At 38.8% G+C, this 27,500-nt stretch overlaps 2 protein-coding genes across 2 annotated transcripts in view; one reads left to right on the top strand and one right to left on the bottom strand.

Moving 5' to 3' along the window:
- LOC137618818 (uncharacterized) overlaps positions 1–27,500 on the top strand; it is a 413,063-nt gene that overhangs the window by 313,972 nt on the left and 71,591 nt on the right. The window lies entirely within an intron of this gene.
- Positions 9,520–18,815, bottom strand: LOC137619190 (chorion peroxidase-like). Its single transcript, XM_068349375.1, has 12 exons — positions 18,619–18,815; positions 17,657–17,928; positions 16,854–17,045; positions 15,218–15,403; positions 14,812–14,936; positions 14,577–14,679; positions 14,192–14,389; positions 13,329–13,468; positions 13,025–13,189; positions 12,564–12,763; positions 11,518–11,687; positions 9,520–9,721 (listed from the first exon to the last, which is right to left on the bottom strand). The coding sequence occupies exons 1-12, from the start codon at positions 18,750–18,752 to the stop codon at positions 9,543–9,545; spliced, it is 2,064 nt and encodes a 687-aa protein (XP_068205476.1). The 5' UTR covers positions 18,753–18,815; the 3' UTR covers positions 9,520–9,542.

The following is a 27,500-nucleotide window of genomic DNA, read 5'->3' as shown; positions in this document are numbered from 1 at the left end:
GATTAAATATTAACTCTAACTACATTGGTGGAGTTCATAGAATCCTGCTCTCTCTCTCTCTCTCTCTCTCTCTCTCTCTCTCTCTCTCTCTCTCTCTCTCTCTCTCTCTCTGTAATGTTGGATGATAGAGAATGAGCTCTTTGTGATTTCAGAAGTGCATGAGTGGTTCTTCAATTGCTTTCGTGTGTATTACAATAATGCATAGATAGATAGATAGATAGACAGATTTCAACTGGCTGCTCAATAGTGGAACGACAAAGTCACTGCAATATTATCCGTACAATTGCCGATTTAAATTTGCACAGTGGATACCCTTGGCAGTCAAATTCCCATAAGGAATTCCCTTGGGAATCAAATACACAAAAGGGATTTCCTTGGCAGTCATATTCCCACAAGGGATTCTCTTGAGAGTGAATTTCCCAGAAGGGATTCCCTTGGCAGTCATATTCTCACAAGGGATTCCCTTGGCAGTCATATTCCCAAAAGGAATTCCCTTGCCAATCAAATACCAACAAGGGATTCCCTTGGCAGTCAAATTCCCACAGATTCCTTTGGCAGGTCAAATTCCCACAGGGATTCCCTTGGCGGTCAAATTACCATAAGGAATTCCCTTGGGAATCAAATACACAAAAGGGATTTCCTTGGCAGTCATATTCCCACAAGGGATTCTCTTGAGAGTGAATTTCCCAGAAGGGATTCCCTTGGCAGTCATATTCTCACAAGGGATTCCCTTGGCAGTCATATTCCCAAAAGGAATTCCCTTGCCAATCAAATACCAACAAGGGATTCCCTTGGCAGTCAAATTCTTACAGATTCCCTTTGGCAGGTCAAATTCCCACAGGGATTCCCTTGGCGGTCAAATTACCACAAGGGATTCCCTTGGCAGTCAAATTCCCACAAGGGATCCCCTTGGCAGTCCAATTCCCACAAGGGATTTCTTTGGCTGTCATATTCCCACAAGGGATTTCTTTGGCTGTCATATTCCCACCAGGGATTCCTTTGGCAGTGAAATTCCCACAAGGGATTCCCTTGGCAGTCAAATTACCACAAGGAGATTCCCTTGGCAGTCAAATTCCCAAAAGGGATTTCCTTGACAGTCAAATTCCCAATAGGGATTTCCTTGGCAGTTAAATTCCCACATATGATTCCCTTGGCAGTCAACCCACAAGGGATTCCCTTAGCAGTCAAATTCCCACAAGGGATTCCTTGGCAGTGAAATTTCAACAAGGGATTCCCTTGACAGTCAAATTCCCACAAGGGATTCCCTTGGCAGTCAAATTCCCACAAGGAATTCCTTTGGCAGTTAAATTCCCACAAAGGATCCTTTGGCAGTCAAATTCCCACAAGGGCTTACCTTGGCAGTCAAATTACTACAAGGAATTCCCTTGGCAGTCAAATTCCCACAAAAGATTCCCTTGGCAGTCAAATTCCCACATTGGATTCCCTTAACAGTCAAATTCGCACAAGGGTTCCCTTTGGCTGTCAAATTCGCACAAGGGATTCCCTTGGAAGTCAAATTCCTACAATGGATTCCCTTGCCAGTCAAATTCTCACAAGGGATCCGTTTGTCAGTCAAACTCTCACAAGGAATCCCCTTGAAGTCAAAATACCCAAAAGAGATTCCCTTGGCAGTCAAATTCCCACAAGGGATCCCTTTGGCAGTGAAATTCCCACAAGGGATTCCTTTGCCAGTCAACTTCCCACAAGGGATCCCCTTGGCAGGCAAATTCCCACAAGGGATCCCCTTGGCAGGCAAATTCCCACAAGGGATCCCCTTGGCAGGCCAATTCCCACAAGGGATCCCCTTGGCAGGCAAATTCCCACAAGGGATCCCCTTGGCAGGCAAATTCCCACAAGGGATCCCCTTGGCAGGCAAATTCCCACAAGGGATCCCCTTGGCAGGCAAATTCCCACAAGGGGTTCCTTAGGCAGTCAAATTCCCACAAGGGATCCCCTTGGCAGTCAAATTACTACAAGGAATTCTCTTGGCAGTCAAATACACACAAGAGATTCCCTTAGCAGTCAAATTCCCACAAAGTATTCCCTTGGCAGTCAAATACCCACAAGAGATTCCCTTGGAAATCAAATTCCCACAAGGAATTCCCTTGGCAATCAAATTCCCACAAGGGATCCCCTTGGCATTCAAATTACCACAAAAGATTCCCTTGGCAATCAAATTCGCACAAGGAATTCCCTTGGCAATCAAATTCCCACAAGGGATCCCCTTGGCATTCAAATTACCACAAAAGATTCCCTTGGCAATCAAATTCACACAAGGGATTCCCTTGGCAATCAAATTCCCACAAGGGATCCCCTTGGCGTTCAAATTACCACAAAAGATTCCCTTGGCAATCAAATTCCCACAAGGGATTCCCTTGGCAATCAAATTCCCACAAGGTATCCCCTTGGCAATCAAATTCCCACAAGGGATCCCCTTGGCAATCAAATTCCCACAAGGGATCCCCTTGGCAATCAAATTACCACAAAAGATTCCCTTGGCAATCAAATTCCCACAAGGGATTCCCTTGGCAATCAAATTCCACAAGGGATCCCCTTGGCATTCAAATTACCACAAAGGAAGAGTCAAATTCTCACAAGGGATCTCTTTGGCAGTGAAATTCTCACAAGGGATTCTCTTGACAGTCAAATTCTCACAAGAGATTCTCTTCGCAGTCAAATTCCCACAAGGAGATTCCCTTGGCAGTCAAATTCTCACAAGGGATCCCCTTGGCAGTCAAATTCTCACAAGGGATCCCCTTGTCAGTCAAATTCCCACAAGGGATTCCCTTGGCAGTCATATTCCCATAAGGGATCCCCTTGTCAGTCAAATTCCCACAAGGGATTCCCTTGGCAGTCATATTCCCATAAGGGATCCCTTTGGTAGTCATATTCCCATAAGGGATCCCTTTGGCAGTCATATTTTCAAGTGTATAACCTCTCTCTCTCTCTCTCTCTCTCTCTCTCTCTCTCTCTATATATATATATATATATATATATATATATATATATATATATATATATATATATATATATATATATATATATATACACACACACACATATATATATATATATATATATATATATATATATATATATATATATATATATATATATATATATATCTTCCCCCACTGTGGTCTGGGCTACACGCAGACACCAGATTAAAAATGCCAATCATTAGAGCCTTCATGAAATATGCACGTAAACAATATTAACACTGCATTTGTGAAGCCCAAAGTCACATTGTACACCCAGCTTCAAGCGGATAGGATATTGGAACTGGCTTAAATATTTAATAAATCCGTAGCTCGGAGAGTATATTACTTTTTGAAACTTCTGTACAGTTATATTTGAAGATTACATTAATATGAGGATTGGTTTTTTGATGGTGGGAATGTAATCTGTTTAATGTGATTTAGATTGCTTTTTGGGTTGTGAAAATATAATCGAGGTGATTATATTTTCTATGTGAATTATATATGAATGTAGTTGGGTTTGATTACCTTTTTAGATTATTTTTTTACTTTATGGTATATTGTATGCATACTGTAAATCACACGGAAACACAAACAAACACATACACAGGTATAATATATATATATATATATATATATATATATATATATATATATAAATTTATATATATATATATATACATATATATATATATATATATATATGTGTGTGTGTATATACACAAACATATACATATAAATATATAAATACATATAAAACATATACATTTCTATATACATACAGTATACAGTATATATACTTATCTGTATATAGCACACACACACATTATATATATATATATATATATATATATATATATTCATATATAATAATAAAATAACAAATAATAAACTTAACACCACACAACATCACTGAAGCTACACCTTCCAATCCCCACCATCTCTTACACAACCATTCGCACTACCACCAACAATCATAATAGAATATAATACTTTAAACTCTAATAAGAACTACAGTTCCCATTTAAAAAAAAAATAATAGATCGCCCCCTGTTGTATTCGCACCCAACAACCCATTAATATACATCAAAGTAATATATAGACCCTGGCCTGCATTCATTACGCAAACAGTAATGTATTCCGTATTACGGCACGACGCGTGCCGTATTCGAAAAGCCGCATCGTCAGCCGTTTTGCGTTTAAGCGTTTAATCCAATTTATTGACCCCAGGTCATAAATGGTGGTTTTCGATGAAAAGACACACTCCCCTACCCCCCCTCTCTCAATATAGTAATGTATTCTGTAATACACACGACGAGTGCTGTATTCGAAAAACCGCATCGTCAGCAGTTTTGCGATCAAGTGTTTAATCCAATTTATTGACTCGTCATATGGTAGTTTTCGAGGAAAATGCCCACTCCCCTACCCCTCTCAAAGGCCCCCTGGTCCTCCTACCCCTCTCAAAGGCCCCCTGGTCCTCCTACCCCTCTCAAAGGCTCCCTGGTCCTCCTACCCCTCTCAAAGGCTCCCTGGTCCTCCTACCCCTCTCGAAGGCCCCCTGGTCCTCCTACTCCTCTCAAAGGCCCCTGGTCCTCCTACCCCTCTCAAAGGCTCCCTAGTCCTCCTACCCCCCTCTCAAAGGCTCCCTGGTCCTCCTACCCCTCTCAAAGGCCCCCTGGTTCTCCTACCCCTCTCAAAGGCCCCCTGGTCCTCCTACCCCTCTCAAAGGCCCACTGGTTCTCCTACCCCTCTCAAAGGCTCCCTGGTCCTCCTACCCCTCTCAAAGGCTCCCTGGTCCTCCTACCCCTCTCGAAGGCCCCCTGGTCCTCCTACTCCTCTCAAAGGCCCCTGGTCCTCCTACCCCTCTCAAAGGCTCCCTAGTCCTCCTACCCCCCTCTCAAAGGCTCCCTGGTCCTCCTACCCCTCTCAAAGGCCCCCTGGTTCTCCTACCCCTCTCAAAGGCCCTCTGGTCCTCCTACCCCTCTCAAAGGCTCCCTAGTCCTCCTACCCCCCTCTCAAAGGCTCCCTGGTCCTCCTACCCCTCTCAAAGGCCCCCTGGTTCTCCTACCCCTCTCAAAGGCCCCCTGGTCCTCCTACCCCTCTCAAAGGCCCACTGGTTCTCCTACCCCTCTCAAAGGCTCCCTGGTCCTCCTACCCCTCTCAAAGGCTCCCTGGTCCTCCTACCCCTCTCGAAGGCCCCCTGGTCCTCCTACTCCTCTCAAAGGCCCCTGGTCCTCCTACCCCTCTCAAAGGCTCCCTAGTCCTCCTACCCCCCTCTCAAAGGCTCCCTGGTCCTCCTACCCCTCTCAAAGGCCCCCTGGTTCTCCTACCCCTCTCAAAGGCCCTCTGGTCCTCCTACCCCTCTCAAAGGCCCCCTGTTCCTCCTACCCCTCTCAAAGGCCCCCTGGTCCTCCTACCCCTCTCAAAGGTCCCCTGGTTCTCCTACCCCTCTCAAAGGACCCCTGGTCCTCCTACCCCTCTCAAAGGCTCCCTCGTCCTCCTACCCCTCTCAAAGGCTCCCTGGTCCTCCTACCCCTCTCAAAGGCCTCACTGGGCCCCCTACCCCTCTCAAAGGCCCCCTGGTCCTCCTACCCCTCTCAAAAGCTCTCTGGTTCTCCTACCCCTCTCAAAGGCCCTCTGGTCCTCCTACCCCTCTCAAAGGCTCCCTGCTCCCCCCTACCCCTCAAAGGCCCCCTGGTCCTCCTACTCCTCTCAAAGGCTCCCTGGTCCTCCTACCCCTCTCAAAGGCCTCCTGGTCCTCCTACCCCCTCTCAAAGGCCCCCTGGTCCTCCTACCCCCCTCTCAAAGGCCCCCTGGTCCTCCTACCCCCCCTCTCAAAGGCCCCCTGGTCCTCCTACCCCCCTCTCAAAGGCTCCCTGGTCCTCCTACCCCCTCTCAAAGACTCCCTGGTCCTCCTACCCCTCTCAAAGGCCCCTGGTTCTCCTACCCCTCTCAAAGACTCCCTGGTCCTCCTACCCCTCTCAAAGGCTCTCTGGTCCTCCTACCCCTCTCAAAGGCCCACTGGTTCTCCTACCCCTCTCAAAGACTCCCTGGTCTTCCTACCCCTCTCAAAGGACCCCTGGTCCTCCTACCCCTCTCAAAGGCTCTCTGGTCCTCCTACCCCTCTCAAAGGCCTCACTGGGCCCACTACTACCCCCACTCAACAAGGGCCTCCCTACAGTTAAACCCCCAAATCCAACGCCCCATTAATTGCTATCATTTGATGTATGGCTATTGTTTAGTAGAGTGTATTGTAAATTGGCAGATTTTATGGTCATTTTCTGGTGGGTGACCCCTTGTCCTTTCATAGGTAGGTTTTGCAAATGTATTTTGTTGATGATATAGTTATTCTTGAATTCTATTTATATTTTAGTTCATTGTTTATGTTATTTCAAAGTTTCAAACATGAGTGATCTCCACTATATAATAAAGAGCAAGTCTGTAGCTATATACATATATATATATATATATATATATATATATATATATATATATATTTCATTCTAGTCACACTGAGCAGTATTCCTAATCGTATGACTAGTCAGTCTCTCCCCGTTCATCAGGTAGGGCTAAGAAGGAGTAGCCCTGCTGTAGCTAGGAAAGAGGGAGGGGGTGGGAAGGGTTGAACCTGTGTGTGTACATATCTATCTAAATATTTAGCTTTCATTTTTGACGGGTCGCGTACACTGGTGGTATATAGTTGTGTATCATGTTGGTACTACTGATTTCCATGTTGGTAATGTTTGGGTTACATATATATACCATGTTGTGAATAGTATACGTTGCCAACATAGCCTATGAAACATATCCTAAAAATATTGATAATCATATGCTGCAAATACTGTAGCCCACCATGTTGGCAACACCGCTGCATCTCAAGATGAAAAACCGAGAAATGAAACTCTGACCAGACAACCGTGATGGACTGCAGACTACATTAAAGGGAATAAGCACTAACGCCATCTATTGCGCGAGCGGCTGACTAATTCATTCTCTCGCAACCCCTCTTATTGCCGCTATTAATTCAAGGGGCAATATTGTGTTACAGAGGGACACTTCTGTCTTCTGCAGAAGTTGCGTCTCTTTCCATATTTAATTTGTTGTTGTTGTTACATTTTGATGAGAAAAGTTCCCATTCATTAATCTTTCTTATTGAATAATTACTTTATTAAAATGATTTTTTTAATATTTATTACAATTTCTTTAAAAGATTTTGTATTATAATTGTAACAGTTTAGCGATTTTTTTTAATCTAATAATTTTTTGGAATTATAAAGATTTATATATATATATATATATATATATATATATATATATATATAGCCTATATATATATATATATATATATATATATATATATATATATATATATATATATATATATATATATATGTATATATATATATATATATATATATATATATATATATATATATATACATCCAGTAAACATATATATGCACATATATACATATATATTATATAAATACGGTACATTATATATATATTTATTTATATATATATATATATATATATATATAATATGGAGCAAATAAGTACAATGGCGTATTTCCTCAGCATGCTTAAAGGGTTCTGCAATACTGAAAGGCGAGTATAAAACTATATGTATTTTTGTATATTTCACAGCAAAAAATCAAAGCTTTCGTCCACCATATATATATATATATATATATATATATATATATATATATATATATATATATATATATATATAGTGTTGGCATCTACTTTCTTGATCTAACCTAGCTACTCAATCTCACCCCAATATGACTGTGGTGGCCGATGTGGTAACGTCCCTGACTGGTGAATGCCATCCTGGGGTTCGAGTCTCACTCAAACTCGTTAGTTTCTTTGGTCGCTGCAACCTCACCATCCTCGTGAACTAAGGATAGGTGGTTTGGGGAGCCTAAAGGTCTATCTGTTGAGTCATCAGCAGCCATTGCCTGGCCCTCCTTGATCCTAGCTTGGGTGGAGAGAGGGCTCAGCCGGTTATCGTATGCATACATGGTCAGTCTCTAGGGCATTGTCCTGCCGGATAGGTCGATGGCACTGTCCCTTGCCTTTGCCATTCATGAGTGGCCTTTAAACCTTAAACCTTTGAATAGCAAGGTGGACTGCCCCTTACTTTCTGTACTTCCATTTTCCTTCCATTTATAAAGCCCTATCTTGCCAACTAGCTCAGTTCCATCCCAGCCATCTACCAGCAATAACAGGGGGGACTGCCCACTTCTTTCACTCTTGACTAAACTGTATTTCACGGGGAGATGGTTTTATATACCAATAATTATGTTTCTCTTAATATATAAAACATAATTGTATGGATATTCATAAAGGAATTCATTATTGATAAAAATATAATTTGGAAATAAAATTATTAACAAATTCCAAATTTAAGCAAATTTGTATTTGGAAATATCAAGATAAAATACATACCGTATTTCCCGTGTCATAAGACGCACCTTTTTGCCTGAAAAATTACCCCAAAAATCACCCTGCGTCTTAACACTGGAAAAAATTTGTATAGGGAAGTTTGACAACATTCAAACACCCAACTAATCACTTACAAATACTCACTCAATAGACATAAAATATAAACCACCAATTATCATTCATATGTAAAAAAAAAAAAATATTTTCATATTATGCTTCATTTATTATAGTGCAATAGCAAGTTATGTGTTTTGGTGATCAGCTGATGACTCGCTAACTCCCTTCTACAAGCAAGCAACTAGTGTAGTGGTCTCCTGGCACACGACGCTATTACAGTACATATTAGTTGTTTATGCAGTATTTATCTATTTTCTCATATTTTGTTGATATTTTGTAATAAACCATTATTTTGATAATGATTTTGTTGCCTGAGTTCCGAAATAATACAAACAAACAGTTGCTGAATACGACCTTGGAAAAAAAAAAAAACATTTCACTGTTAGTTGAGTGCAGTGCTACCAAGTTAGAAGAAAACTAGAACTAGAGTCACATACAGTGACAAAAAACGTCCAACTAGAGGAATTTCTAGACTTCTTTGAATACTAATTAGGTTTGTGAGAAAATATGTAGGCTATATGATAAATTTGGAAAATATTACTAGAATTTTACTTTTTTACCAAAATTTCATTAACATTTGGCAACACTGCTTTTATGTAAACAACACTTGGAACACCAAACAAGTAGTTGTTGTGGCAACTAAGACTGATTTCAGTGGTTTCTTCTATTAACATGTGAATAAACTGGGATGACTGGTGTTCAACTAATTAATATTAACTTAAGCTTTTGCTAATATACCTAAAATACGAAAATTTACTGTGCTAGACAAAATCTCACTAGAGTGTCGGGCCAGGAATTGCTACTAGGAATTGTAAAATCTATTTTTTTTTCCAAAAATGCTTTGCTAATTCAAGGGTGCGTCTTACCACTTGTAGCGTCTTATGACACGGGAAATACGGTAATTAAAATAAGTAATAAATAAAGATATGATTCAAATCAAAATATCCGAAGAAACAAACAAATAAATAAAACAGAATAAACATTCCACGCGACCTCTCATGTCCTCCACGGGGTCAGGTCGTAAGCCGGAATGAGGCTACTGGGACACAGACAGGAGAGAACCGGGTTCCCGGGTCCTGGTTTCATGAGTGGGAATCGCTGGACCCTCTCCAGTTCCGGGATATTGTTGCACATGACCCTCGCGAGCGAGACCTGGTGCAGTTCCTTCATTTGCGCTGTGAGGGAGAGAGGGAATCGACGTCATTTGGGCGGCTCGCTACCGATTACGCAAGTTGCCTATGGCCTGGCTAGAAATGGCTTGTACAAATGGCCCTAGCTGGGAATTGCTTGGACAGGTCTTGCCTATGCCTGTAATGGACGAAGAAAATTGAGATATTGGTGAATGTCAGGTTTGTTGAGAGCCCTAGCTGGGTATAGCTTTTAAAGAACCTGTTTCTACTCTGCAATGGAGGAAGGGAACTGAGGTATTGGTGATTGTCAGCTTTGTTGAGAGCCCTAGCTGGGAATAACTTGGGCAGGTCCTCTTCTACTCTGTAATGGAAGAAGGGAACTGAGGTATTGGTGACTCAAGCTTGTTAAGAGCCCTAGCTGGGTATACCTTCTAAAGGTCCTGCTTATGACCTGTAATGGAGGAAGATAACGGAGATATTGGAGGTTATTAGGCTCGGAAGTCCTAGCTGAGAATAGCTTGGACAGGTCCTGCTTCCACTCTGCAATGGTGGAAGGGAACTGAGGTATTAGAGATTACCAAGCCTGCTGTTGAATGCCCTAGCTGGGAATAGTTTGTTCATTTCTACTTCTCAACAATGGAGGAAGGAATTTGAGATAATAGTAGCCATCAACCTTGTTGGAACACATTACATTTTCCGACATTCCCTCGACTCTTGGTAAAAGGCCTCACGATGAGTAAGTGGCTTACGAAGACACATATAACTAACCTATGATCATAGCTAAAACTGGCTTGTACGATGACCTCAGCTGGGAATAGCTTGTAAAGGTCCTACTTCTGCCCTGTATTAGAGGAAGGGAATTGAGGTATTGGTGTCTGAAACTCTCATTAGGACCAGTTACTCCTTGCAAAAAATGTCTTTCAATGAGCGATGAGATTGATCAAAGGTCAAATAATTTCAAAGAATCTTTCTGGTGGATTGCAATACATTTCAGATCACACAAGTACCTTTGAGGAGCCTCGTGATTTACTGCCTACAATATCCCTAACGCAATACGTTGCATGCAGTAATAAGATTGCTTTGCATTGCATCTATCTAACATGCAAAATTGCATTGCCTTCTGCTTTTTGTCAGCTAGAAAAGAACACCTGGTTGGATACCCTACAGCCCTAAGGGGTTCATTCACTGAAAAGAATACCTAACCAGCTCTCTCTCTCTCTCTCTCTCTCTCTCTCTCTCTCTCTCTCTCTCTCTCTCTCTCTCTCTCTCTCTCTCTCTCTCTCCAATCCTTAAAACTCACTGGGAAAATGTAAATTGCATGGCAACATAATGAATCTCTATAAGATTCCTTGAGGCAAGTTGAAAATCCATGAATAAATACACAAATTCCTTTACCAAATCAGAGCTTGGAGTATATATATATATATATATATATATATATATATATATATATATATATATATATATATATATATATGTATGTGTGTGTGTGTGCACTATTGGGCCTTCAACATAGAACCAGGACCAGGCTGGGGAAGGGGAGGGGCCATGGCAACTGTGAGGAAACCCCAAAGTTGTACTATGAGTAAACGTTAAAATAAGCTGGAAAGGAAAATGGAGGCACGGATGGAGGAATGAAGCTAAGCCAGACGACTAAATAGTTAGTGAAACTAGGGTCTGAATGAAACCGTTCAGTAAAACCTACTAGTACACTGATAGTCAGATCATTTGAGTAAATGATAACCTAATTATCTAAATCTCAATCTTCTATTAACATCTAATTATTTCTTCAAACACTTTCAAACCACTCAATCAACAAATCACTTCGACAGTCAACTCGCCTCGCGTGAATGACCCGGCCAGACCTCTCTCCTCGTACCAGAAGCGGTCTCCGAACTTAATACTCTTGAACTGGTCAGTCAGCAGGCATGTGAAAGTGGGTCCGAGGGACCCTCCATCCAGGTGGTTTTCAGATATCGCTCCTGGATACAGGTCTATGTCGTGCACAGATCTGGGGAGTATAGAGAGGTGGAGTTATTTTATCTTTATTATTACTAACAACCGTCGTGTCTTAGCTAGTTCCTTGACCTTCAGCTACGACCCATTACAGTTGACAGGTCAATAACTGCTGCAATTTTCTATCGGCTTCACAAAACGACGCCCGCTGAACTCCAACCTTTGCTGTGGAATGAGATTGCTAGCTTTATGCCCTTCACCCTCGGCTGCAAAATCTTACAGTTGATAGCTTGGGTTAATCCTAATAGCCAGAGTACGGCTATTTGGTTAAGAGTTTTCTATACCTGAATTGAAAGTTGCTGTTTAGTATTACAGGAAGTAGAATGGAACTTCTTTAATATCCTATTACACTTGACTGACTACCCAATACTTCATTAACTGATTTAGATCAATTCTCATACACTTTTACCATTGATGGGGCTACCTCGTGTAGGTGCAACCTAATTAATTTTTTTTCATTATTTTGGGATAATGCTTCTAAGCTCACCCTTATCTGCGAAACATTACCGATGATCACCTGGGAAGTATCTGATTCACTGATTACGTTAAAAAGAAGGCACAATAGATCTCAAGTGAAAATGTACTGGAGTGTACCATTAAACAAGGATCTCAACTTGAAAACTACGGGAGGTCACTGATCAGATGTTACACTAACCCTATATAGTGTCAGTGGTAGCTAGGATACGGGAACGGTAATACTGCAGTAACTATCATAACTGCTAATATTGATTAAACAACAGCCTGTTCCATAGTTGTTGGGGCTGAGCTACTTTCCTACAGATACAAATATACACTTTCCTTATCTATTTAACAATGCATCCATTAACCATTAATATGCAGCATAATTAATAGCATTAGGGGGGTCTCTTACTTATAAACGCTCCTTAGAGCCTCAATGCTTTCTCCAGGCATGACAACAGAAAGGTCTTCAAATTGATTGATATTTGGCCAGCCGCACTTGGCCAACCATTTCGTGTACCCAGGGAGGCCGTGGTCTCTGCCTCGCTGGGTGTTCAGAGCCAGCAGGTCGAGCCCATAGCTTTGGTTGCCTCGGAATAGCTTTCCAGCCACCTGCAATCCGAATTTTTAAACATTAAATTCTGGAACTTGTTCAATATTTGTTTTCAATCATTTCTATAACTTCTTAATTAATGTCTTTCTTTCACCTAAGAGATGACTCTAGTACTGTGGCTTTTAGGGTTAACCCGAACTATTACTTTCAATTCAGGTATAGAAAACTCTTAACCAAATAGCCGTACTCTGGCTATTAGGATTAACCCAAGCTATTACTTTCAATTCAGGTATAGAAAACACTTAACAAAATACCCTTACCTCAGGACTGAAGAACTGATCAACCTTCTTGGAATTGCTACTTATGCTGCCCCTGGCTACGTCACCCATGCAGCTACGATTATACAGTTCGAAAGGGTTGAAGAAAAAGCTGGACAGTTCGTGTTCCATAACGTTCCCGTCGGTTTTCACATTCTTGACGAAATCCTAGATGGAAAATGACTGTCAGTTTTCACATTCGTTACGAGAACCACAAGAGTTAACGCATGGCGGCACTTGTTTCCTGTAGTATCAGTGTCTAAATCTTTTCAAGAACCCCTTCACGCAAAATGTAAACCATACCAACCCTTATCTCACTGTGCCCAAACCGGAAAGAAGCTGTGGCGAAGGAATTGGCAATCGTAGCATCAAATGTAGGATTATAAGAGGACGACTGGGTTGGTCCCGTCTGGGGGAGAAGACCATGAGCTTCTAACACAGGGAAAGCTGTTAAGAAAGAGATGAGAACATTACTGCAAAGATCAAAATAATGACCTTGACATTTATCTTCCATTCACATGTGTCTTATTGGATTTCACCCACTCACTTGGTATAGGGCTCACTTGATATAAGGTTGCTAGCCTATTTCCTTTACTAAATGCAACCCTACACATTTGCCTAGCCATGCGATATATATATATGACTGCTTAGCTCAACATTGGCAGCTCGTGAGGAAAACAATTCAGCTTAATTCACACAGTGCCAATAGCAGAAAGTTATGAGTAGAGGAACACATAAACATAAAGAATTCTGGAGATTCGTAGCTAGCAGAATGCAACTATAGTATCCAATACTAAATGACCGATACACAAAGCTTGTTGATTTTACAGCACGTACTTGTTTACACTTGTTTTGGCTCATGTGCGATTTTGTAAAATGGAGGAGTGACGTCACAACACTCGTCTTGGACTACGTCATTTAATTTTCAAGACCCTGGATACAGGGAGAATAATCTCCAATTTTCATCAATTTAATGGGCACTAAATGAAGTCAGAAGCCTGCCGATCCTATCGCCTATGAGATTGAATTCTATCACAACAAAAAAATCGCACTTCGATACTTACTTGCCCCTTTAAATTTAAACATAATTATTGACACCATTACTAACCATGACAGTTAATAGAATAGCCATATCACCTTTACAAACAGAAATAAAAGCGGACCACTCACGTATGATGGTCGGTAGGAATTCATTGTAAGTGATGTGCTGGAGCTGGGCGCTGACGATCCTCTTGGATTCCTGGTATAGCTCCTCGTCTCCGGCTCCAGGACGGAGCTCCTTGAGGATTTTTGCCACTCTATTATGCTCCCGGAGCCAAACGACGTGGAAGAAGGTCAGCGGAAGAATCTCATTGACCCGTCCGTCTCCTGCGAGGTCAGACGTTTTAAGGAATTGATTACCATCCCTACATATCTATCGATCTATCTGCGAAGCTCTCCTTTTGTTTTTTATTAGTTTATTTTTTTCAGAAGCTCTCCTTTTGTTTTTTATTAGTTTATTTTTTTCATTGTTATTTGTATTGACAAAACCGGATAGAATTATTTTCTCTCTCACCTGCTCTGAAACAGAATTTGCCCTGCGCCATATTCTCGAGCATATTACAGCCATCGTCTATGTTCATCGAGAGAGAGAGCAATTTGTAATCTTCGGAAATCTCCTATTCCGGAGAGAAATAGAGTGTTATTAGTAACTTTAGTTAAAGAATATTATTGCAATCACCTTATCTTCAAATCATCCTTTAAACGACTAAAAAAGTAAGGAAGAGCCTAAATCCGACAAGAAAACTCACATGGTTTTCCAGAAGACCGTCGTAATAAGATCTCAGGGGATCGCTAACAGGAATGGTTGGCTTCACGCCATAGATTTGGGATGCGTCGAGATACGCCGACTGTTCGTTCATTTGTTCTCTTGGACCTATCGAAATATCTTGTTTTAGATTATTCTCTGTTTTGTCTGTTTGTAAGTCAAGTTTGGAATTCTATAAAATATTCACATGGTAAAAATTATTACATTTTAGAGAGGATCGAGATTTCAATGAGGAACATTTTTGGGGAGCAACGACGATTCTTATGGACTCAAATCCATTCATTATTGTTACCATTTTCATGGTGCTATCAATAACGATGACGAAAGTAAAAGAAAGGTCGCATAGGCGATTAGGTATGGATTATTAACGATTCCTCAAGCCGCCTTACCCAGGGAACACCTTGGAGCGGGCGAAGACCTCACAAACTCCATGCACGTCTGATTGAAGTTCGAATAAAAGGGGTCGTCTTCGGGTATGTCTATAGGTGCGCAGCCCAGATCCTCCATTTTTCCTTCCATATCCTTCAACCTCGGGTCGCAACACTTGACTGGGAGCTCTTCGTTTGTGGACATCCCTTTGAGATGAAGAATGTAAACCAGTGGTTCCCAACCCGGGGGAAATTTCCCTCTGGGGGGAAATTTGAAAATTCCAGGGGGGAAATAATTACAATACTGTACCTACTAACTAAAACAAGCGGAAAATGTCCACATAGTACGTGTGGCAATTTGTTGTTAGCCATTCAATTTTGATATGATCATATCATTTCTCACTAACATGATATTCAAGGGGAGAATTGGAATATCATGCCCATTTCTGAGGCAGGTGAGTGGGCATGAGGGCTGGGCGGGGCATGAAGGGGGAAATCTGGATGGTTGAACTGGGTGAAGGGGGGAAATGACAGAGAAAAGGTTGGGAACCACTGATGTAAACCAATAGATATTGAATCATTATTAGAGGTAGAGTATTCCATGATGGGTAGTCTCACTTGCAAACATAAATCAATACATTATAGATTACTTAATACAGAGGGTAGATGTGGGTAATAATGCTGAGTCGGTATTGTTAGACTGATCAGTAAGTCATAATCTTGTACTTTTAAAAGTATATTTACTTACTTAAATATCTTTAAAAGTACTGCTAGGAATTTCTTTATTTCAACTCCAAAATTGTGATCCATGGATGACTTATACGGTTGATTAAAATCAAAACTTAATATTCATGAACTAATTTGCTCACTTCAAAAGTGGAAATTATCAAATACCTGCTAAACATTTCATTACAAAACTTGTTCATCATATTCTGTCTTCCAAGACATTTGCAGATGTAATCATACTGAAATGTTTTGAATTATTCTATTCGACCACTTTTTGAGTGTTGCTCTCCCGTCTCATCTTCAACAGCTAACCCTCCTTTTAAATTGTTAGACATAAGGTTAGCTCTTTCCAGGGTTATGCTAACCTACTGGAAACAATCTGCTGAATGGGAGTTCAAGCCAAGCTCAAGCCAAAGAGTTTCTAGTGGCAACTGGAACCTCATAACCTTGTGAGCTAGCGATGGGTGATTTGAGGACCCAACAGATCTACCTGCTGAGTCATCAGCATCTATTGCCTGGCCTTCCCTGTCCTAGCTTGAGTAGAGAGGGGGTGCTGACATTTAAATCATGTGTTATTATTTATGTAATTAATTCTATCTCAGTCCTATACGGTACCATATAAATGTTATTCTGGTTGTGTCACAAATCTGGAATGGTCTTCCTAATCAAATAGTTGAATTAGTCGAAACTATGAAGATTAACCTTGGTGCAAATGTTTTTTGTTGAGCAGGTAAGACATAAGTTCCCCGATATTCAACTTTGAGGATACATTTCTTAAAATATCACACTACTTCGACTAATTCCAGTAATGTACTTTTTGCTTACAGCCACCGAGCAATCACGAGAGCTGCACTCGTCTCGATTGCTAATATTCTGAATTCACTACCTTCCTCTACACTCCAAAGCCTATCAAATAATCAACCTCTCTCACCCATTTCCAACTGTTGCAGCTTAATCACAGGTGTCCGCGTGATGTCGTGGTCTAGGAACTGGCCGAACGTCATATGGAGAGCAGAGAAATCTGTGTCATCTGGGGTGACGGTCATCCTGTTGACAGAGGTGCTGACCAGCCTGGCGCTGGGTAGAGGGTCCCCATTTACATCTCTTCGTAGGCGCGACACTCCTGTCGACGATAATGCTGACGTCAGCAAAAACAAATCCACTTTGTGAAGTAGTTTATCGAGATCACAAACTGACATTCCTAAGCTCTTGTAGAGTTAAAGGGCGAAAGATGCCCATCAAAATGCCAGCCAGACAGGCCCAACTTCCCACCACAGTGCCCAATCACAGCAATAACCTCCATAGTAAACAGCTTTGAGAGACACGCCAAGGCGGGACTTGGCCTGTTGCCTGTGCACATCCAAAGCTAACATGTTACAAATTTACTAGCCAGGATGGTTGACCCAAAGGATTGCATCATGAATGATATGTAATCATTAGAGCAGGAAAGAATTACAGGTGTTGGACAGCTAGGTGGAAAGACCAGAGCAATGGGGATAAAGGGATGCTGAAAAGAAATAATATCTGGCATCATCTCCAAAATGGGTACTAGAGATAAGATGTCGTAGTAAACCTTCAAGACCTTCGCCGTTCATTTTACGTTTTACAGTTTCAGCTTCTCTGGCATAGCATCTCCGATTACTGCCTTTATATGCTTCAATAATATCAACTTTGTATTCATATATCTTTACATTTCACTACTGCACTGCCTTCACGACATCCTTCCACACAAACCTTCGTAATAGTCTGGAAGCAAGATTCGGTTGAATCTCCTGAATGCTGCGCCCTTCATTGGGTCCTGCAAGTTATTACAGACACCATCCATTGTCCTGTAAGGACTCTGAGGGTCGCAGGTGCCACCCTCCGAATCTGCCTTTGAATCCGTCCCAAGCATCGCGAGGAAGAGCTGGAACGGAGCCACTAACATCTTGAGGAACTTCGACTTGCACTGCTCGGTGTCTCCCAAGAGGCCGAGGCCTGAACTGGCTCCAGTAGACAAGTTGCTTCTGAAGAATTAAGAAGACATGGAATTTATAAGTTAATTTCTTTGGTTCAGGCACTGTTCTACATTGAAACTTGCTGCGGGGACACTTAACATCTTGACGATCTTGGATCTGTACTTCTCTCTTCCCTAAAACTGACACTTAAACAAGCTCTAGTGGAGACTAATTTTTGTTAAGGACTGCGATGAAATCACTAACATCTATATGAATTGGGATCCTCCTCACTAAAAAAAGCCAGAGCTCGCTTAAACGGAGAGGTTGTTTCTGAACAGATCCATTGCCAAATTGAGGAACGGGAGCTTGCACTTACCTATGTCCTGGAAAGCGAATCCCTTGGCTAATTCCAATAAGTAGATCTTTAATAAATTTGAGGAACAGGGACCTGCACTTAACTATATCTCGGAAAGCCAATCCCTTTACTAACATCAATAAATAAGTCTTTATAAAAAATTTGAGGAATAGGCACCTGCACTTAACAATGTCCCGGAAAGCCATTGCCTTAGCCAACTCCAATAAATAGCTCTTTAATAAGTATTTTTCAAGCAGACAAAACCAATTAGGGGTAAATTTACTATCCATCACACTTTCTAAGTCCCATATTAACATCCCACTAGCCTCCTAATCATCAGATACCTATCACCAGCCACCTCTTCTCCCGCAGATTCTTCACCAAAACAAACGTCCCCATAATACCTTTGTATGAAGACTTTCGTCGACTCGTCCTGGAGGAAGCCAACTTTGGCATTCCTGGTGGAGATGACGTCGGTTCTGACGAAGGCGCCGCTGTGTTTGAATGCCGGGTCGTCCCGGGGCACCACGATGCCCATCCGCAGGATCGTCTGCTTCAGGTTCTCGAGTTCCTCGTATTTCCTGGCGCCTTCTTCTTCCGACACCCTACAGGATTGGTGGACGGTGACTCAATCCATTTTTCAGAGGTCTTGGTCATTTTGTTCTTATGATTAAAAGATTACTTAGGATTTGATTGAACGCTTTCTTGGTTTAGTAACGTAAGCGTCACATTATCGCGGGTCTTTTTTTTAATTGTGGAAACAAGCATCTTCTTGGCAGATGTTCTTATACATTACCAATTGTACTAATTTTAGATTTAATTGCACACACACACACACACACTCATATATATATATATATATATATATATATATATATATATATATATATATGTATATATATATATATATATATATATATTATATATATATACATATATATATATATATATATATATATATATATATATATATATATATATATATATACATATATATATATATATATATATATATATATATACATATATATAATATATAGATGCATATATATATAAATATATATATATAAGTATAAAATAACAAAAAATCTAAAAAAAAAATTAAAATAACATCAAATGATGCTTAATCCAACATAAAAAAAGGATGATAGTGAGGCTAAAGTTATCCCTACTGTACTAAAGCAAATCCCATCAAATACATATTCAACTATAAAACTGACAAAATTTTTTGAATTCCTCAAAACGTGTATCTCCAAGGGACAGTTGTTTTTTAGAATGCTGACGACGACATACTTACTATAGATCATATTCAAGACAACAGGCTGTCATCTCAATCATATTTGTAAACAATGATGGATCAAGTTGTTTAATCTCCCATGCAAAAGAGAACAATAATTTTTATCCAGTTCTGGTGAAAGATCAAGGTTCCTAGATAGGAATCCTTACTCTAATTCTTTATTCTCTTTTGGAATTCCTAGTAAACATCACTCTGAGGAAAAGCACCGTGTCGCACCCTTACTGAGCGGCGAGTAACCAAACGTACCGTGTAGGATGGCAGAGATGGTGTGCGGTGCAACATACACAGGAGCTCTCCACTTAGTACGGGTGGTACTTCCTCAGAGCAAGGAGTACCAGGAATGCCTGTGTCAAGCCTATATATATATATATATATATATATATATATATATATATATATATATATATATAATATATATATATATATATATATATATATATATATATATATATATATATGTATATATATATATATATATATATATATATATTCTTTGGTGGGTTTCAGGTACAGCCTTCGCCTCGAATATAACAGAGATGTTAACTTGGTCCCTTCATCATCCATTTACGATTTCATTCATAAACGTCAATTGAAACCCCCAACCAAAATACTAGCAAATACTATAGGTCTTGTCATCTATTTACGATTTCATCCATAAATTTCAATAGAAATCCCAACTGAAAATACTACAAATCTCGAGACTACATCGTCTTACTCATCACGTTTCGAGTCGGCATTCGTCTATCTAATCCTTTACTTATGGATTTCTTATCCTTCCTTACTGTTTATGTATTCCCTAACCTCATATTCTCTTCGGAATTCTGGAGGTTCAAGATGCTCTCCCAGTCGTGACCCTGGTAGAAACACAGCACATTCGACATTTCGGCCTTGACAGACTCCGGGGCGTTTGGTGATCTGGCCTGGCTCGCCAGCGTCTTGAACTTCCCCAGGTACCAAGTCATGTCTGAAAAGAGGTGTCAAATCCTGTCTGAAAAGAGGTGTCAAATCCTGTCTGAAAAGAGGTACCAAGACATATATAAGCATATCTGAAAAGAGGCGTCACATCCTCTCTGAAAAGAGGTACCAAGACACATCTAAAGCATATCTGATAAGAGGCGTCACATCCTCTCTCAAAAGAGGTACCAAGACACATATAAGCATATCTGAAAAGAGGCGTCACATCCTCTCTGAAAAGAGGTACCAAGGCATATGTGAATACATCTGAATAGAGCTGTCAAATCCTGTCAGAAAAGAGGTACAACGATATATGAGAACATATCTGAAAAGAGGTGACAAATCCTGTCTAAAAAGAGGTGCTGAGACATACGACACCATATCTGAAAAGAGGTGTTAAATCCTGTCGAAAAGAGGTACCACGACATATCTAAGCATACCTGAAAAGAGGTATCAAATCGTGTCTGAAAAGAGATGCCAAGACATATCTAAGCATACCTGAAAGGAGGCGTCAAATCCTGTCGGAAAAGAGGTACTAAGACATATCTAAGCATACCTGAATTATGAGAACTCATGTGAAAAGAGACACTATCTCAGTCTTCAGTAAAAGTACAACCTTCTGGTTTCTCACAGGAGGTGATCCTGCAACACCTCTTTCCTTTTTTTGACTCTGGCAAATGATGGTAATCAATTAAAGAAGAGCGCACTTGTAAGAGCAAATGGCCAGGATCAAACTCGCTATAACGCTTAGGGGCAGCCGTGCAATCTATTATGCCTGAGATTTGGTCGATCTAGAGACCACAAACTATCAGTCATCAGTCGTACCACTGAATTATTACGACGCCAAGTCAAATTACTCCTCTAGGGTACAAGCACAACGCACTTCTCAACACGAAGTATTCAGTCATCAGTCGTACCACTGAATTACTACGACGTAATGGCAAATTACTTGTCTAGGATCCAATTCTCAACAATGTCTGCAATACGCTAGAGTCAACTAACTACCAGCTTAATTCGAAAGAAGCAAGGTAAGCTTTGGCGAACTGCTCTTCACTGTTCAGATATGCATATGTATGGACCATTACAGGATAGCGGTCACAAATACTCGCAATACTCGCCTCGCTAGCTTTCGATAGAACGAGACAATGAATCGTCTCTATGAGCAAAGGTTAAGAAGACCCCATTCTATGTATTTCTATAACATCTTCAATTTTAAAAATATAGATAAAATGAGCTTGCTTGCTGGTTAGATTATCTAGCCTTGTGCTAGACACAGGCTCTTGCGTTGGCAGCCCGTAGGTGGATGAGAATTGAAGGTTTTCTTACTGGGATTTTTAGCTTTACTTTACTAGGTTTATTTGGAGGGTGATTTAAACACACACTGTATCTACAGATTTATAAACACTATACTTAAACATCAATACACATCTATATATGCATGTATATATAGCATACATATACATGTATGTGTATATAATTGTTCATATATAAAAAGCATAAATAAACACATATTCGAACCAGTGTCGAAAATATAAAACAAAAATAAACAGTAGACTTAAACCAGAGACCTTTCGATTTCAGCTATGATTGGTACTTACAACATAAATGACCTGATTTCCATGACTGCTCAGTTTGTAACAATAACAAAGTTACCTTTCAAACACTTGTGGCATAGCATCTAAAATAATAATATATTCTTCCATCAAGCCATTAAACGCAAACCATAATCTCTTGTTTATCCTTATAAAAAAGCAAAAATACACTGTCTAATCACTCCTACATCAGAAACACCAAATCTATCCTTACCTTTGAAAGGAAGTTCAAGATTCAAGATAGTTCTGAGATTATCATCCTGGGGAACGCCTCGCCCCATCTGGAGACACGTATAGGCACTCAGGCATCTCTGCCCAGGCATCCCATTCGCAGACACACGAAGAAGAAGAGTCAGGAATGTAAACAAACGGATCGCGGTGGCGTTCATTCTAAAAAGAAATGGATTAATAGTTTTTATTACATTTGGGTAAAATTTAAGTAGGGTTACACCCAGCGCCATGACCGCTTGCCAGTACATATGGAACGAAAACCATTAGATTTACGGTAATATTTCAATGGCCTAATGGCTTTTGCTCCGCCGTGCACTCGCTTCAGGCTCCTACGTACTGGCAAGCAGTAATGGCCCTAGGTGGCACCCTACCGATATATTGCGCTTCAAGCTCCTATGTACTGGCAAGCAGTAATGGCCCTAGGTGGCACCCTACCGATATATTGCGCTTCAAGCTCCTACGTACTGGCAAGCAGTAATGGCCCTAGGTGGCACCCTACCGATATATTGTGCTTCAAGCTCCTATGTACTGGCAAGTAGTCATGGCGCTAGGTGGCACCCTACCGATATATTGTGCTTCAAGCTCCTATGTACTGGCAAGTAGTCATGGCGCTAGGTGGCACCCTACCGAAATATTACCTACCTTTGCCCCAGTGTCTTATACGGGGGACACAAGAAGATGAAGAGAGTTAAAATGTAAACAAACCAATCGTGGTATAGACTATATATGGAAGGTATTAAGTGGTAAAGGAAGTAGAGTACAAGACGACAATATTGATATAACTGGGGGATGATAAGACGCTACAGACACATTAATAACGCCTACAGTACGCCGCCAATATGCGCTTGTGTCACTAACCCTTCAAAGTGTTCATGAAAAGTATTTGAATGATGATCTATTAGCAAATTAATATAATAAGCTTTTAGAGATATTCATAATGTTTTATAGATTATTATTATTATTATCATTATTATTGTTATTATTATTATTATTGTTCTTGTTATTGTCATTATCATTATTGTCATTCTTATTGTTGTTGTTGCTGTTGTTATTACTTGCTAAGCTACAACCCTAGTTGGAAAAGCAGGATGCTACAGTATAAGCCCAGGGGCTCCAACAGGGGAAAATAGCCCAGTGAGGAAAAGAAAAAATTAAAATAAAATATTTTAAAAGCAACATTATAATAAATATCTCGTATAGAAACTAAAAACTTATCAAATTCCCCACAATTTACAAAATGGCTGAAAATTATGAATAAAAAAGTCTAATAATCTCTCATTATCAACTTAATACAACAAGACTTCACAGATATTCATAAAATTTCATATACTTATATTCCTCACAATTTATTAAATTGCTGACGTCAATGACCCTAGATTTCAGGATGTCAGAACACCTCAAATCAATCAATCAATCAATCAATAAAATTTCTGAATATTATGAATAAAAGGTTATTCATCTGTCTGTCTTTCTAACACTCTCTATCAATCATGTTTTTACTCTTCAAAGGGTACATTGGATCTGAGAGAATCATTATTATTATTATTATTATTATTATTATTATCATTATTATTATTATCATTACTTGCTAAGCTACAACCCTAGCTGGAAAAACAGGACGCTATAAGCCCAAGGGGTTCAACACGGAAAAATAACCACAGGTATATTTCTAATAGAACTCTTCTCTCCTCATCATCATTATTATTATTAGTAGTAGTAGTAGTAGTAGTAGTAGTAGTAGTAGTAGTAGTAGTAGTAGTAGTATCATTATTATTATTATTATTATTATTATCAGCTAAGCTACAACCCTAGTTGGAAAAGCAGGATGCTATAAGCCCAAGGAACATGGAAAATAGCCCAGTGAGGTAAGGAAATAAATAACTAAACTGCATGAGCATTAATGAGGTTAATATAAAATATATTAAGAACAGTGTGTGTGTGTGTGTGTGTGTGTGTGTAAGTACACACAGCTAAACAGGCCATTGACCTCAAGAAGTAAACACAGTCATTTTAAGCCACATTACTCTAACCTTTCACAATTCTCCCAAAATTAAATCATAAACAATGAACAGAAAAGCATTTAAGAATGGTAAATGCTTTTCCAGATGGGTCCAAGCATCTCTTTTCTTAATCAGAAGATGCTTTCTTTTTATAATAGTAAAGCATCAAATGGTTCGATTTATCAAATTGAGAGTTGACCTTAATGAAGATTGTATCCAGGTGTGGCTAATGTTGTTGTTGTTGTTGTTGTTTGTCTCAGATAATTAAAATTGTATTTTTATATTTGTCTCAGTTTTGTAAGTTGTGTCTACCTTGTTTTTGTCTGTTTTTTTTAAACTGTCTAACAAGTTTTTGTCTGTTTTTTAAACCGTCTAACAAGTTTTTGTCTGTTTTTTTTTAAACTGTCTAACTAGTTTTTGTCTGTTTTTTTTTAAACTGTCTAACTAGTTTTTGTCTGTTTTTTTTTAAACCGTCTGACTAGTTTTTGTCTGTTTTTTTTTAAACTGTCTAACTAGTTTTTGTCTGTTTTTTTTTAAACCGTCAGACTAGTTTTTGTCTGTTTTTTTTAAAACTGTCTGACTAGTTTTTGTCTGTTTTTTTTAAACTGTCTGACTAGTTTTTGTCTGTTTTTTTTAAACTGTCTGACTAGTTTTTGTCTGTTTTTTTTAAACTGTCTGACTAGTTTTTGTGTTTTTTTTTAAACTGTCTGACTAGTTTTTGTCTGTTTTTTTTAAACTGTCTGACTAGTTTTTGTCTGTTTTTTTAAACTGTCTGACTAGTTTTTGTCTGTTTTTTTTAAACTGTCTGACTAGTTTTTGTCTGTTTTTTTTAAACTGTCTGACTAGTTTTTGTCTGTTTTTTTAAACTGTCTGACTAGTTTTTGTCTGTTTTTTTTAAACTGTCTGACTAGTTTTTGTCTGTTTTTTTTAAACTGTCTAACTAGTTTTTGTCTGTTTTTTTAAACTGTCTGACTAGTTTTTGTCTGTTTTTTTAAACTGTCTGACTAGTTTTTGTCTGTTTTTTTTAAACTGTCTGACTAGTTTTTGTGTTTTTTTTAAAACTGTCTGACTAGTTTTTGTCTGTTTTTTTAAACTGTCTAACTAGTTTTTGTCTGTTTTTTTAAACTGTCTAACTAGTTTTTGTCTGTTTTTTTAAACTGTCTGACTAGTTTTTGTCTGTTTTTTTTTAAACTGTCTAACTAGTTTTTGTCTGTTTTTTTAAACTGTCTGACTAGTTTTTGTCTGTTTTTTTAAACTGTCTGACTAGTTTTTGTCTGTTTTTTTTAAACTGTCTGACTAGTTTTTGTCTGTTTTTTTTAAACTGTCTGACTAGTTTTTGTCTGTTTTTTTAAACTGTCTGACTAGTTTTTGTCTGTTTTTTTAAACTGTCAGACTAGTTTTTGTCTGTTTTTTTTAAACTGTCTGACTAGTTTTTGTGTTTTTTTTTTTAAACTGTCTGACTAGTTTTTGTCTGTTTTTTTAAACTGTCTAACTAGTTTTTGTCTGTTTTTTTAAACTGTCTAACTAGTTTTTGTCTGTTTTTTTAAACTGTCTGACTAGTTTTTGTCTGTTTTTTTTAAACTGTCTGACTAGTTTTTGTCTGTTTTTTTAAACTGTCTGACTAGTTTTTGTCTGTTTTTTTTAAACTGTCTGACTAGTTTTTGTCTGTTTTTTTTAAACTGTCTGACTAGTTTTTGTCTGTTTTTTTTAAACTGTCTGACTAGTTTTTGTCTGTTTTTTTAAACTGTCTAACTAGTTTTTGTCTGTTTTTTTTTAAACTGTCTGACTAGTTTTTGTCTGTTTTTTTAAACTGTCTGACTAGTTTTTGTCTGTTTTTTTTAAACTGTCTGACTAGTTTTTGTCTGTTTTTTTTAAACTGTCTGACTAGTTTTTGTCTGTTTTTTTAAACTGTCTAACTAGTTTTTGTCTGTTTTTTTTAAACTGTCTGACTAGTTTTTGTCTGTTTTTTTTAAACTGTCTGACTAGTTTTTGTCTGTTTTTTTTTAAACTGTCTGACTAGTTTTTGTCTGTTTTTTTAAACTGTCTAACTAGTTTTTGTCTGTTTTTTTAAACTGTCTAACTAGTTTTTGTCTGTTTTTTTAAACTGTCTAACTAGTTTTTGTCTGTTTTTTTAAACTGTCTGACTAGTTTTTGTCTGTTTTTTTTAAACTGTCTGACTAGTTTTTGTCTGTTTTTTTAAACTGTCTAACTAGTTTTTGTCTGTTTTTTTAAACTGTCTAACTAGTTTTTGTCTGTTTTTTTAAACTGTCTGACTAGTTTTTGTCTGTTTTTTTAAACTGTCTAACTAGTTTTTGTCTGTTTTTTTAAACTGTCTGACTAGTTTTTGTCTGTTTTTTTAAACTGTCTAACTAGTTTTTGTCTGTTTTTTTAAACTGTCTGACTAGTTTTTGTCTGTTTTTTTAAACTGTCTAACTAGTTTTTGTCTGTTTTTTTAAACTGTCTAACTAGTTTTTGTCTGTTTTTTTAAACTGTCTAACTAGTTTTTGTCTGTTTTTTTAAACTGTCTGACTAGTTTTTGTCTGTTTTTTTAAACTGTCTAACTAGTTCTTGTCTAAGTTTTTTAACAGTGTCTATCTTGTTTTATGTTATCTAAATTGTCTCCACATTGTTTTGTCTACTTTTTTTTTAATTGTCTAACTTTTTTGTCTTTCCTATATTATAAAAAGTTCCTTATTATTATTATTATTATTATTATTATTATTATTATTATCATTATTATTATTATTGTTTGAAATGCAGAATGCTATAAGGGATCCACCAGGGAAAAATAGCCCAGAGAGGAAAGGAAGTAAAGAAAAGGACAGAATAGCGTGCCCTCAGTGTACCCTCAAGCAAGAAAACTCTACCCCAAGACAGTGGAAGACCATGGTACAGAGGCTATGGCACTAACCAAGACTAGAGAACAATGGTTTGATTTTGGAGCGTCCTTCCCCTAGAAGAGGTGATTATCATAGCTAAAGAGTCTCTTCTATCTTACCAGGAGAAGGACACTCCAAAATCAAACCATTGTTCTCTAGTCTTGGGTAGTACCATAGCCTCTGTACCATGGTCTTCCACTGTCTTGGGTCAGAGTTCTCTTGCTTGAGGGTACGCTAGGGCACACTATTCTATCTTATTTATCTTCCTCTTATTTTGTTAGTTTATACAGGAGTTATTTATTTTAATACTCTTTTTAAAATATTTTCTTTTTT

This window comes from Palaemon carinicauda, chromosome 25 (assembly GCF_036898095.1).
Source record: "Palaemon carinicauda isolate YSFRI2023 chromosome 25, ASM3689809v2, whole genome shotgun sequence".
Lineage (NCBI taxonomy): Eukaryota > Metazoa > Arthropoda > Malacostraca > Decapoda > Palaemonidae > Palaemon > Palaemon carinicauda.
The sequence above is the reverse complement of the archived record's forward strand: the minus strand, read 5'-3'. Positions and strand labels throughout refer to the sequence as shown.

Coding starts and splice junctions, on each gene's coding strand:
- LOC137619190 (XM_068349375.1), bottom strand. CDS start 18,752: ATGGGCATCGTGGTGCCCCGGGACGACCCGGCATTCAAACACAGCGGC. Junction 17,929..18,618: donor ACGAAAGTCTTCATACAAAG/GTATTATGGGGA, acceptor TTAATTCTTCAG/AAGCAACTTGTCTACTGGAG. Junction 14,937..15,217: donor CGCTCCAAGGTGTTCCCTGG/GTAAGGCGGCTT, acceptor ATATTTCGATAG/GTCCAAGAGAACAAATGAAC.